A 14,637-nucleotide genomic window follows, 5' to 3' on the forward strand; every position below is an offset into this window, starting at 1 on the left:
ATAATGTGATCCATATACATAATGAATAACAGAGGGGATAATGTACATCCTTGTCTCACACCAGATTTAATATTAAACCATCTTCCTGTACTTCCTTCAATTCTAACTGCTGCTGACTTACAACTCAAATAAAGACTAAGTATTGCTTGATATAATGCCCCATTGACACCATATAACTGCAGCGTATTGAACAGCTTCTCTCTTGGCACCTTATCATATGCCTTTTCCAAATCGACAAAACTTAAATACAGATCTTCGTTATATTCCCATGCTTTCTCGACTATTTGTCATAAAGTGAAGATCTGATCCTGACAGCCTCTGTTTGGCCTGAATCCAGCTTGTTCTTCACCAAGCTTTTCTTCCACAATTCTTCTCAACCGTTTCTCAAGTATACTTGCATAGATCTTTCCAGGAACACTCAGTGGGGAAATACCTCTGTAATTCTCACATGCAGTTTTATTTCCCTTTTTTATATATGGGTACTATGAGAGCTCTACTCCAATCATCGGGAATTCATCCCTCTGTCCAGGCTTTCTGAACTATGCAGTGCAGCCACTGTAAGACTCTTATATCACCTACTTCAGCATTTCTGGTCGAATATCGTCTACTCCAGCTGCCTTTCCACATTTCAAGCCTTTGATGGCTTTTTCTACTTCAAGTATGGATATGTATTCCTGACTGCATGCTTGGTCAGTGTTTTTTATCACTGTCCTGTCATCACTGCTTGTTTCATTTAGCAGTTTTTCAAAGTAATTACTCCATACTTCAAGGATATCTTTTTCTCCAGTTTTCATCTCACCTTTACCATCTCTAACTCCTTTTACAGCACTCTTTTCTCCATTCCTAAGCTTCTTCAACAACCTCCAGAATATTTTGCCACATTCTTGATATTTATTTTCTATATTCTTGCCAAAGTCCTCCCATGACTTTTGTTTAGCTAGTTTTACACAGTGTTTAGCATTCTTGCATTTGTCTCTATATTCTCTAAGCGCACAAGCTGACTTATTTGACAGGAACTTTTGATATGCTTTCTTCTTTTCCTTCACTGCCTCTTTAACTTCTTGTGTCCACCAGGGAGTTCAGATTTTTTTATCCTTGCAGACAACCTCACCACATGCCTCTCTGGCAGAATCAATCAATGTTTTCTTCAGAGTTTGCCACTGAATCTCCAAGGTTTGATTCCTGTTCTCAAACTCTTTCATTTTTTCTTCAATAATCTTTGTGTATTTTAGTCTACAGTTCACATCTGAGAGCTGCTCAACTTTTATTCGCTTTAAAACTTTTTTACATGTTATTCTTTTCAATATGAAATTCAATTTTATCCTGCTCAAGACTAAATAGTGACCACTTCCAATTTCAAATCCTCTGTACACTCTGGTGTCCTGCACCAGGGAGAAAACATCACTATCAACAATAACATAGTCAATGAGACTTTTCTTATTCCTAGCCTCTTCTCTCCATGTGAATTTGTGCACATTTTTATGTTGGAACATGGTGTTAGTAATAACCAGTCCATGTCCTGAGCAGAAATTCAACAGATATTTACCATTATTATTAGCTTTGCTCTTTTCTCCAAATTTTCCCAAAATATTTTTGTATGTCTCACAATCATTTCCTACTCTGCTATTTAGATCCCCAACAAGGACCAACTTTTCCTTTTTCATTGTGTCAGTTGCTTTTTCTAAAGCCTCAAAAAATTCCTCCACTTCTACCTTAGTAGAACCTTCCGTGAGACCATAGGCACAAATAAGTCTCATTGTCCAGTTCCCCATTCTCATATTTGCCCACATTACTCTACTTGAGACTGACTGCCATTCAAGAAGATTAGCCTCGTATTTTGTGTTGAATACTATGGCTACTCCTTCTTTTCCTTGATTGTCATTGCCTGAACATAACATTTTGTATTTATTGCTCAGAAAGATCTCACCAGTTTTGGCCTTTTTTGTTTCAGTCACCCCTATTATGTAGATCTGGTATTTATCTAATTCCTCAGCTAGCTCCATTTCTTTGCCATTCAGGCTTCTTACGTTGATAGTACCGATCTTTAACTCTGGTGATGTTGAGTTGGGGTTTGTTTTCAGATTTGTTCCAGTAGCTGACTTTTCGCTGTTCGGCCTGGTTCCCTGGCGAAAACAACGGGGGCCTTGTTTAACCAGGCGACGCCCCAGCCGGCATGAAATTTTGTCATGTTGTACCATCATTTTTTATTTTGGTTTAACCAATAAGAATACAATTTGGTTGGCTAAATCCCAAATTGCCAGCCCATCCTCGTTCGTTCAGTATCCAATAGATACCCAATAGGGTGCACCACAAGAAGGTGAGGATTGGACATTAGGTCAGAAGCCCTGGTAGGTTCTCCGCATTCCTTTAAAGGCTATGTGGAGGTCTCCTCTCAGTTATACAGCTTTGACCCTAAGTGAAATGATTATTCTCACAATAATGCAGGATTTTGCAATAGTATTTAACAGGATGCTTGGCAGATTGTTACATAAGCTAGAACAAATAAAAATGGATATGAAACTGATGATGTAGATAAAAGAGCACTCATGGATAGACAAAGAAGAAAAGAAGAAGAAGAGAGAGTATATGATGGAACCAAATCTAGGAGAATGCATGTGACAAGTGGTGTGCCATGAAGTTCAAGGTCAGAACCACTATTTTTAATTTACAAGTCGATTATACTGAGGATGGACCGAAGGCAGATAGTCAATGGACTACTAATGACACCAAGATGGGAAGAATAATAGCAAATTAGATGTATATTGAGATTCTGCAGAAGAATTTAAACAGGCTGCTGAGAGCAAAGGATAATGGATGTCAATTCAATGTTACTAAGTGTAAAGTGCATGATGGCTTTCAGACATTACAAGTAATTATTACCTTGATAGAACTGAGTTGTAAAACTGATTGGGGTAGGGTTTTATACAGTAGATGCTAGAGAAATATTTCAATATAGGAAAGGGGGATACTGGAGAAATATTTCTACACAGAGAAGGAGAGAACAGAAAGGTTCACTCATGGAAACTGAATAAGAATGTGGATAGCAAGGATAGGAGATGAGGACTACATTTTTTGCTTGATGAGGGGAAAATAAACATAATGGGTCTTCTGAGGCAGTGAACAAGTTAGTGCTAGTTATTAAAATCAGAACTTCATAACTAGAAGAAAGGATGACAAGCACTGGTGAATTATCATGAACTTTAAGAGTGATGAAGATGCCAAAATAATAACAATAATAGGTATTAAATGCATACATAGATATAATAAGCAATATCGATAAATTCCTTACCTGATGTCATCTGACTTGTGAATTGGCACTAAAAGAAATTAACATATTAATAAAAATTAATTAAAAACCTTTAAACTTTTACTCACACTTCTCAAGATTTGCAAATAAATGAAAATGATATTAAATTTATTATATTTGGTATTTCATAAATGAATTTAGTATAGAGAATTGCATGATCCTTCTGTTTACTTACAAATATATAGGGGGGAAAAAAGAAGTGGGTATTTAAGCTTTTTCTGGTTAAAAATCATGCCAATGATTTAAAGGAATGAAAACAACACAAAGAATGAATTAAACATAGATTAATAACTTCAATATTTTGTCATCATCACAGAGACATCTTCATAGGTACAATATAAATTATAAAGTGCACATAAGCAACACAAAATAAAATGGAATTGAAAAAAATTGAACTGAACAGAATTGAAATGTTTAGAGTCCTAATTAGGAAGACTGCCCTTTATGGGCACTAGTAAAACCATGGTTGTTACATGGGAAGCCTAAGATTTATAATAACGGCATTATCTATGCTGGGCACTATATTTTTTCATCAAGATAATCTGAGGAGCTATTTTGGCTGCTTCTGCAATATATCATCTAAACTTTAAACTCCCTATTCACAGTCACCAAATCCATAGTCCTGTCAACTGTCACTGCAATCTAGTTGTGTTGTTAATGTAGTATACAGTTTATAATCTTTTCATCACAAAGTATATAATTTTACATTTTGCCACATTAAAGTGGCAACCATAATCCTTTGCCAGCATATATTTAAAATCATCCTATAGGATCTACACATCATCTTTATTAATTATTGCTCTAGCTAGTTTTGCACCATTAGCATACAGGTGGATATTACCCATTAAATCATTTTGCATATCAATGCGCAAATTAATTAGCAAAAGTAGCCCAAGTGCAGAGCCCTGCTAGCACTCTGCTGGTCATTCCCCTTTTTGGATTCAACTCTCTCATATACTACTCTTTGATGTATGTACATCATTCTTGGATTCAACTTACCCATATACTAATCTTTCATGTCTGTACATCAACCCTCTCATCCCTATCATGAAATTACCATACCTTCTCCTCATCATCTCTATCATGATGTCATCTCCATCCAGCTATGTTTCACTTATTCCAAATATTTTTGAGTGAACTTCTCATCCCTATCAGCAGAAATTACCATACTTTCTCCTCACCATCTCTATCATAATGTAATCTCCATCCAACTATGTTTCACTTATTCCAAATATTCAATGAATTCAATCAGTTTGAATTTCAAATTCATTCAATCAGTGGAACAAGTCAGCATACTTCCAGCATTCATGAACAAACATATTTGCTAATTTCTGGTTCTATAATAAGTCCAAGCAATGCTTGGACTTATTATAGAACCAGAAATTAGCTAATATGCTTCTTTTAATTATAATTATAGAACCAGAAATTAGTTTCTCAGATGTGACTCCTCCTCCTCCATACCTCTTCCTTCCTCTGTACACCACCGATTATATAACCCTTCTCGGACCTATATGCTCCCCTCCCCACTTACACCCCAGGCAATTTTAATCCTCTTGTTCTAGTCTGTTCATACATTCACTTCACAGCATCCACACTTCTCACATAGTGTCTTCTTGTCTAGCTTGATCCCCTGCTCCCTCTGTCTTGCACTCCTGCATTTTCATTTTCTTAACTCAAACTACTCACCTCTTCATTCACAAGCTCTCCTTCAATCTCTCCTAACATATTTTCCTACCTTTCCCATCATCTCTTATTTCTTCTAATCTTCTATTCACTGTACTCATTACTCTTACTTCCAGCAACAGCCTCTCCACTTAACTCCAAAACCATTTAAATGCAGTCCATCTCTCTTATCTCACATGTTCGTGAACATGTGGGATGATATCTCACGTGTTGCCCTTTTAACTGATTACTTTCATACCTCTGCAACACATAGACTATACTTCCTACCCACTGTTATCCTTTTTCCCTCCCCAAGAACCCCTTGATTTTCATATTTTTCTTGTTCACCAACAAGTCATTCATTCTACTATGATTAGCAACTTTTGCTTGTTTATTACACATATCCAATGTAGGAATCACTCTCTTCCTTCTACCTCCAGGAAAACAAGTCTTGTGAACTTTCTGATTCACCCAACATTACCTTTTTCACACAGACATCTTTAATTCCATTATTCCTTACTGTTTCATTCATATCTACAATTCTCATTTCATTCCTCTTCCTCATATACTCCATTTCTTGCCTCATCTTCACCAACTTCTTTATCTTGCCATAAGTGTTACACAATGTGTTACCATTAGTGTCTCTTACCTGTGGTTTCTCATTCTTCCTTTTGCCAACTGCTGCTCGCATTCAAATAAGCTTTACAATCCATGAACATGTAACAGATATCAGAGGGTAGTATATGGTAGAACAGAATGAGGAAATGAATATGACAATGTTTGTTACAGTGCTTCCAGTTTGAATCCCTGTATGTTAATGATATCATGAAATGGTTTGAAGGGAGATATTCCTTCAAACCATACCTGATATCAAACTGCTCGGAGAGTTACAAGAGAATTTGAACACAGTGACCTTGCAAATGACAACAGATGAGAGCTCAGTGCTACAAGGTGTAAAGTTACGCATTTTAGAATTAAGAGATTACAAGTGATTATTATTATTATTATTATTATTATTACATCACACCTCCAGGGAGTCCAAAGACTCATCGAGGGAGGGCATCTACTCTACAACTCCTCATCTCACTACTCCACCAACTTTCATCATCTACCACCAACGCCATCTATCGCCGACTACCACCACTAGTACTTTCACGGACAATCACAAATATCCATGCCCAAGGAGGGATTCAAACTCGCAGCCTTTTGGATGGAGAGTGGATATGCTGACCACTTGGTCAACCAGGCCAGCATTATGCTGATGAAAAAGCATTGCAAGAAAGTAACAAAGCCAGAGACCAGAAAATAATAGTGAATAAGGAGTTTAAGGAACATTATTATTATTATTATTATATGGACACCTCCATGGAGAACAAAGACTGATTGCAGGAGACTCAATCTATCCACACAATCTATCATACTTGAACTCATTGATAGACAAAGCACTCACAACTGAATCTGGCAACTCATTCCATTCATTTACAACTCTCCAGTTAAAATTTTGATGAAAAAAAAATCTAATCTAGTCTTTACACCACGCATTTATTCATCTTCCAGGGATGACCCCTTGTTCTGGTCCCTCTAGCCAAGTGCTGAAACATTTCCCCTATATGTGCATCCTGTGAATGAATAACAGAAATAACATTTCAAACATGTTAATGCACTACTGCATATTCATACTACGAGTATGTATGCAATAAATTCTGATTAACAGATGACGGAGTTAAATCTGACTTACATACAATTTGCAGCATGTATCCCTTACATAAGTCAGGGACCGCCTGTATTTATTTATTTAATTTATGTGAATTCCACGAATGGAAGGTTGAAAATTGTATGTGTACTCCAACTTACTATGGATAATGATTTGCATTAAAAAAAGAAAGAAAAGAAAAGCAATGAAGTAAGATAGCTCTTAAACAGATCAGCACCCTTACCAATCAATGAAAATTAAGTACTAAGGAAAGCTAAGTTGGAGTATGAAAAGAAATTGGCTGTGCAGGCTAAAGGCAACCCAAAAGAATTTTATCATTATGCTGCAAGTCAAAGAAAGAATGAATGTGAAAAAATAACTTTACTGCCTGCAGATGTCACCCTAATAGCAGAACCAGATGAAGTAGTTCAAATAGCAAGTGCTCATTTCACAAGATCTATAAACCTGTTGTTTCATCTAATGTAGAGGTAGCACACAATGCTACCAGTACATTAGAAGAAGAGTTAGAGGTGTGTGAGAAGAAGGTTCTAGAGCTGTTGCATAACATGGAAAAGAATTTTGCAGTTGGGACAAATGGGATAACAGCACACATTTACTAAAGGAATGTTTAGTCAAACTGGCTAGGCTCTTGACATGTTTGCATAATTTGAGTCTTAAATGAGGAAAGATCCTGCAGGAATGAAAAGAATGTATAAAAATCCGATTGCACAAGGGTAGTGCAAAGAGGAATGTGTCTAACTACTGACCTGTGTTTGACCTTTTATGTGGTATCCTATCAAATGCCTTAGCAAAGTTCAACAGTTTTATGTCCGCACGGTTAGCCTAGTGGCTATGCACTTCACAAATATGCCTGGGGAAGGAGTGTCCTAGGTTCGATTCCCATCGATGATGTGAGAAGCTCTTCCTTAAGGATCTTCCACAGCCATAGCCAGTCTTGGGCATGGACAGCAGGGTTTTCCCCCCAGTTTATCTGGGGTTTTTCATCCTGCAAGCAGGCAAACTGTTCCTGTTAACACACATGGATACAGTCAAGAATACTTAAGACAATCCCTCCAGCCATAGGTCTTAATTGTCAGCTATGCCAGTCCCGAGCCCAGATAAAAATAGGGGGGATTGAGGTGGTGCCATACCTTCCCATAAAAGGGGCTCATGGCCGCTGAATCACCATATGAAATGAATGAATGAATGAATGAACAGTTTCATAGTGTATGCATTCCTGTTATCCAACTTTGCTGTAATATTATTATAAAATATGAACAAATTGCTCAGCCATGACTCCCTTTAACAAAGTATATCTTGTTTGTTTGATCATTTCTGTATGCGAGTTCTTACCAACTTCTCTTCTCTAAAATCTTTACAATTACTCCAAAGATACCGACAGATCAGCAGTTAGACACATTCCTCTTTGCACTACCCTTGTGCAATGGGATTATTATACATTCTTTCCATTCCTGCAGGATCTTTCCTCATTTAAGACTCAAATTATGCAAACATGTCAAGAGCCTAGCCAGTTTGGCTAAACATTCCTTTAGTAGATGTGTGTTATATCCCATTTGTCCCAACTGCAAAATTCTTATCCATGTTATGCAACAGTAGTTCTAGAACCTTCTTCTCATGCATCTCTATCTCTTCATCTAATGTACTGGTAGCACTGTGTGCTACCACTACATTAGATGAAACAACAGGTTGATAGATCTTGGTTAAACGAGCACGTGTTATTTGAACCGCCTCATCTGGTTCTGATGATAGGGTACCATCTGCAATCAGTAAAGTTATTTTTTCACATTCATTCTTTCTTTGATTTGCAGCATAATGATAAAATTCTTTTGGGTTGCCTTTAGCCTGCACAGCCAATTTCTTTTCATACTCCAACCTAGCTTACTGCACAATACTCACAAGTTTTCTGGCCTAAGTTTTGTATATATATTTCATAACTCCTCTCACTCTTCTTCTCATGATATTACTTCTGCATCATCTTCTTCTTATGAATCTCTTTTTAAGCATGTTTTCAAAGCTTCACATGCACTGCTGATATCCTTCCCATTCAACAAATGATACCATGAAACCAAAGATGGTATTCTTCTGAGTTTGTCATAATTTTGGGATTTACAGTTCAGCATATAACCTGTCCTGAATGGAATATCCCTATAGCTGGCTAAATAGTCACATCCTTAACTGTGACACCTGAAGATATCAAATTTAACAGTCTTTGTCCTTGAGTTGCTTCTTTCACATGCTGCTAGAGAAAGGTGTCATGCAAAGCTTAATAAATTCTCCATGATATTTATCTTGAGTTTTCACAGCTACCCAATCAATATTTGTTGAGTCACCCATAATAATTATTCATTTAGTACTCATCAAGGTAATTTGGCAGTGCATTTCTTCATTTCCAGCACTCGAACTTCTAGACTGGTAACAATCTTCCACTCTATCAGCCCCCACTTCACACCAATATAGCCTCAAACTCAGCGTTACACAAGAGACATCATTACCATTACTGATTTCACATGTTTCTATCCTAACTGGACTCAAGTCATCTGATATCATTAGTAGTACTCCCCTCCTCTCCAATCTATTCTGTCATTCCTAAAAATACTATATCCTTTGCACTCAATTCCAGTTGTGACATCCGACTCCAAGAGCCATGTTTCACTCATTAAAACAATTTTAGACCACAATGTGTTCACCAAAGCAACAAACTCAACTGCATTGTTTCTAATGATTCTGGCATTATGTATAAACATAACAATTTATCTCCTTGCTTTTTCTTATAGTTAAAACTACAATCTGCCTGGCTCAGTTCATAATGGGGGAATTATGTCTACACAAGGTTGATATACAAGGGAAAATAGAGGCAATGGTTCTGAAGCAGTATAATAACAGGGAGAGGTTAACAGGATAAGATACTTGGTTGGATGCTGCTCCAAGCCAGGGAATGTGGGGAGACAAAGAAATGTATTAGCAACTTGCCTTAGTGAGCAAACGAAGGGTGATCATTACAGTGATCTAAATTTATGGCAATACTGGAATGAAGAGATAGCATCAAAGAATAAGGACAATGCATTTCTTGAGTTTTTAAGAGCCAACAATCTTAGGCAATATGTAATGGAGGGCATACAATGATTGAGTCAGATCCAATTATATAATAGGATGATATGATTATAAATGAATGTCTAATCTTCACCCAGTTAGTGAGAGTGACCACAAAATGATCACCTCATTTTAGCCAGTCATATAAGAACTTCTGTGAACAGGAGATATATGTGGAACTACAAGATTGTGACCATGAAAATCTTAGGAAACAACTGGGAGCTATAGCATGGAAAGAGGATCTAAGTGGAAAAGAGACAGATGCTACTTGGTCATTGATCAAGAACTATTTAATAGCTGCAATGTCTGAATGTGTTCCAAAGATGAAAAGGCTAAGTAAGGTAGGAGTAAAATAGATGAATGAAGATGCCAAGCATGAAATATGTAAGAAGAAAGCAATGTGGAGGCAACATGAGATGAATATTGGTAATAATCAGTTGCATGAAGAGTATAAAGAGAAGGCTAGAAAGATTACTTTGTTTAGTAAAGATAGCAAAAGTGCAGCAGAAACGAGAAAAATCCCAGTGAGTTCTTTCAATGTGGGGCAAGTAGAAGAAAGACAGACTATGGGAGTATGGTATTAGTTGATGACAATGGTAGATCAGTAGCTGATACAAAGGATATAGTTAAAAGTATTCAATGAACAGTTTATCAGGTATTTCAGCATCATGAAGATGGAGTGGCGTTAGCGTCGCCGTAGCACGTTGCGGTGAATTTGAGCTGTGCAGAAGAAAGTTATTTTTAATCGGTGAATAGTCCGCTTTTTTCTCCGTTTTTCTACGTTTTTGAGTGCTAAATTGTTTCTCTGAATACGAGTGTACTTCAGTGGTTGTTTTTTGGAAGTTAGTTGCTGTCGCGATGTAATATATTTTGGTACCGTCGGAATTGAACGCGTAACGGTGGAAGACAAAACGAAGCTAAGTTACCGTATTTAGTTATATTTCATTTTATTTAATTATATTTAGTACTTAAATGTTCTGATGTTTGTACTTTTTTTCCCTCTTATTTATTAATTGAATAATTATTAAAGATTACGCTACTCGGCAGTAAGGAATGATGGAGGATTCAGCAGCAGTCGCAAGTGGCGTAACGCCAAGTCCTCCGCCATTTAAGAACTCAATTATTAGCAATATCATAAGGCACTTTGTGGCATGCAGTACTTGCGGCATGTATGTGTCTCGGGAATTACATATGTGGCTTGTTAAAGAGAGTGGAGAGCGTATGTGCGCAAAATGTAGGCAGTTGGAGGAAATAAGTACATTAGATATATCGATATCCGACTTTGTTGCTCCAGGAACAAGGAATGAATGTAGGAAGACAAGTAGTGTGATAGGAGAGAATGAGAAAATAATAGTTGATAGTGTGGAAGGTGTGAGTGACTGTGAAAGTTTAGGAGATGGTTTTGTTTGGGAGAGTGAATTTAGATTAAGAGTGACTGACCTGCAGAGGGAGATAGATGAGTTGAAAGGGGAGGCGGAATGTCTTGTGAATGAGAGCAGAAGTATGAAAGAGAAGATTAGGAAAATGGAAGAGATAAATGCAAGGCGAATCAGAGTAGGAGAGAGAGAGAATTTAGGGAGTATGAGTGAGAGGTATGGGGGTGCTAGAATAGGAGAGAATGGAAACAGTAGAAGAGAGGAAATGAGAAAGAGGTATGGTAATGCTAGCAGACGAGAGGATGGAAACAGTAGGGGAGAGATGGAATGAGAGAAAGATATGGAAGTGCTAGAAGAGGAGAAAATGGAAACGGTAGGAGAGATGGAATGAGAGAGAGGTATGGGAATGCTAGAAGACGAGAGAATGGAAACAATAGTAGGAGAGACAGAATGAGAGAGGGATATGGAAGTACTAGAAGTGGAGAAAATGGAAACAGTAGGAGAGAGGGAATGAGAGAGATGTATGGGGGTGCTAGAAGAGGAGAGAATGGAAACAGTAGAAGAGAGAGGTATGGGAATGAAAGAAGAGGAGAGAATGGAAACAATAGGAGCGAGGGAATGGTAAGAGGTATAATGTATGGCGACTCAATGATCCGTGGTTTTCAAGATAGGATGCGTGAGGAGTGTTTGCCAGGAGGAACAATAGAAAGGGTGGCTATGGCAATAAAGAGAGGTGAAAGGGTGGATGAGATGATTGCGATGGTAGGAACGAATGACTTGAGTGGCAATGTAAGTCGGGCAGCGAGAGATATGAGATTTTTGCTTGAGACTGTACGGAAGAAGACAGAGAGAGGAAAAATAGTGTGCGTGTTGCCTAGGTATGATAATGATGAGCTGAGCAGAAGAGCGGTGATATTGAATGGCATAATAGCGAGAATGTGTGACAAGAGAGGACTGGTATATGTGGATGCTTGGAGTGCGTTTGAGGAAAGAGAGGAATTGTATGCGAGAGACCGTTTACATTTGAATGAGGAAGGACGTAGGCATCTGGAGAGATTTCTGTTCTGAATGAGTCAGTGTGTCCCAGGAAGGATGATAGCAGGGGTGGCCTCTTGTGGGAATGGATACTTGGGAGAAGGGAGACAATGTCAGGTAACACTGAGCCCAGTGGAGTCTAGAAGGGATAATGCTGGGTATAAAAACAATGGCATTTATATGCTTTATACTAATACCAGGAGTATCCGGAATAAGGGAGAGGAATTGGTGGCGCAGATAGCATCAGCCTAGCCAAAAATTATTGCGATCACTGAGACGTGGTTGACAGAAGGGGATATAACAACAGGAATAGAAGTCGCTGGGTATAGCATTTTTCGTCAGGATAGGAGGGGAAAGCGTGGTGGTGGGGTATACTGCTTATGATAAGTGATGACCTATGTCCTCTAAGAGTGGAGAATTTGGAAGGAAGTGAGACAAATGATTTTGAGAGCGTATGGTGTGAGGTAGAGGTAGGCAAGACAGGATATTTAGTGGGGTGTTGCTACAGACCCAGGAGCACAGAGGATGGGGACCAGGAGATGTTTAGACAGCTAAGTTTGGCAAGTGCAAGAAGAATGATTGTTATGGGAGATTTTAACTTCAGTAGTATAAATTGGAGAGAGGAAGATGCATGTAGCAATAGGGCAATGGAATTTCTAGAATTCTTGAGGGACAAATGTCTTAGGCACACAAATGTAACAGAGGGAACAAGAGGTTCAAGAGTTTTGGATTTGGTTATAGCATCAGAAGAGTTGATAATAACTGAGTTGATGTCTCTCCCACCAGTTGGAGAGAGTGACCATATGGTGTTGACTTGGAAAATGAATAGACATGCAGGAGTATCAAAGAGACGGGAACTTATGTAGAATTATAAGGCAGGTGATTATAATAGTCTTAGACGTCAACTTCGGGAAGTTTCATGGAGGCAGGAATTGGAAGGCCGGGATATCACTAGTGCGTGGGAAATTGTGAAAGAATATTTGTTATCAGCAATGGTAAGTTGTATACCACGAGTGAAGAAGAGAACGCAATTTGGAGTAAAGTGGATGACAAACAATATTAAATAGGAATTGCATGCGAAAAAGAGGCTATGGAAGAGATATAAGGAGATAGGTGAAGAGATGCATGAGGAATATAAGATACAGGCCAGAAGAGTGACTAGTTTGGTAAGGAAAGGGAAACTGGAATATGAGAGGAGATTGGCCCTAAGATCCAAAGAAAATCCTAGGGAATTTTTTAGCTATGTGGCCAGTAGGAGGAGAAATGACTGTGGAAGAATGATATTGTGGGATAAAAATGGGAATAGAGTGATTGATACAGAGGACATAGCGGAATTGTTAAATGAACACTTTATTGGAGTATTTCATCCTAGAGGAGTCACTTTTAATGCTAGAGGGATAGGACTGGTTCGAGGTCTGGAGGTACAGGAGGAGAGTGTGTTTCAGATACTGAGTACTCTGGATGTCAGTAAAGCTGTGGGACTGAATGGTATTTCACCACGAGTTTTGAGAGAATGTGCTAGGGAATTGACAGCGCCTTTAACGTGGCTTTTCAATGAAAGTCTGGCTTTGGCAAAGGTGCCCAGGGAGTGGAAGGAAGGTAAGATAGTGCCATTGCATAAGGGTGGTAACAGACTGGAAGTGTCTAATTATAGGTCAGTCTGTGTGTCATCAGTAGTTGTTAAGATCTTAGAGAAAGTAGTGAGGGACCGTATACAGCATTGGGCAGATGAGGGTAATGTTATCTGTGAGAATCAACATGGATTTGTGAAAGGACGCTCTTGTTTTAGCAATATGCTAGCCTTTTATAATAAAGTTTCAAGAACATTATATGAGGGAAAGGCATATACTGCAATTTTCTTAGACTTGGCGAGGGCATTTGACAGGGTGCCACATGGTAAGCTGATATTTAAGTTGCAGCACATGGGTCTGGATGTCAGATTGGTCAACTGGATTCAGGATTGGCTGTCTGATAGGTATCAGAGAGTTGTGTATGATGGAGCAGTTTCCAGGAGGCAGAGGGTTACAAGTGGGGTCCCACAGGGCTCAGCACTAGGACCTATATTGTTTAACCTTTATATCAATGACATAGCCAGTGGATTGCAGGGGGATATTCATTTGTTTGCGGATGATGCGAAGCTGGGAAGGATTATTAGTAATAGTGCAGATGTGGTAGCCCTGCAAGAGGATTTGAATAAGCTAGACAGATGGGCAAATGAATGGGGGTGACAGTTTAATTCAGTAAAATGTAAGGTCTTGAGGTTTGGGAAACATCGATGGGATGCTGCATACTCTATGGGAGGATTTATACTGGAAGAAGTAGGGGAGACAAGAGATCTGGGGTTGATGATTGATAGAAACCGGAAGTTTAGGGGACATATTGCAAAGGTGGTGAAGGTAACACAGAGGATTGCTGCTATTATGAGAAGGACACTGACCTGTAGAGATAAGAGG

General features: G+C 38.4%; 1 protein-coding gene across 3 annotated transcripts in view; it reads right to left on the bottom strand.

Annotated features, from left to right (window-relative positions):
- Nucleotides 1-14,637, bottom strand: part of LOC150107214 (roundabout homolog 1-like) — a 742,051-nt gene that overhangs the window by 213,921 nt on the left and 513,493 nt on the right. For all 3 annotated transcript variants that reach the window (XM_090391071.1, XM_090391072.1, XM_090391070.1), the window contains exon 17: nucleotides 3,290-3,317. In XM_090391071.1, coding sequence (XP_090247197.1) covers nucleotides 3,290-3,317 — 28 coding nt within the window. The remainder of the gene's footprint in view (nucleotides 1-3,289; nucleotides 3,318-14,637) is intronic.

This window comes from Typopeltis vanoorti, chromosome 4 (genome assembly GCF_054136105.1).
Source record: "Typopeltis vanoorti isolate ZY-2024b chromosome 4, IOZ_Tvanoo_1.0, whole genome shotgun sequence".
NCBI classification, from domain to species: Eukaryota; Metazoa; Arthropoda; class Arachnida; order Uropygi; family Thelyphonidae; genus Typopeltis; species Typopeltis vanoorti.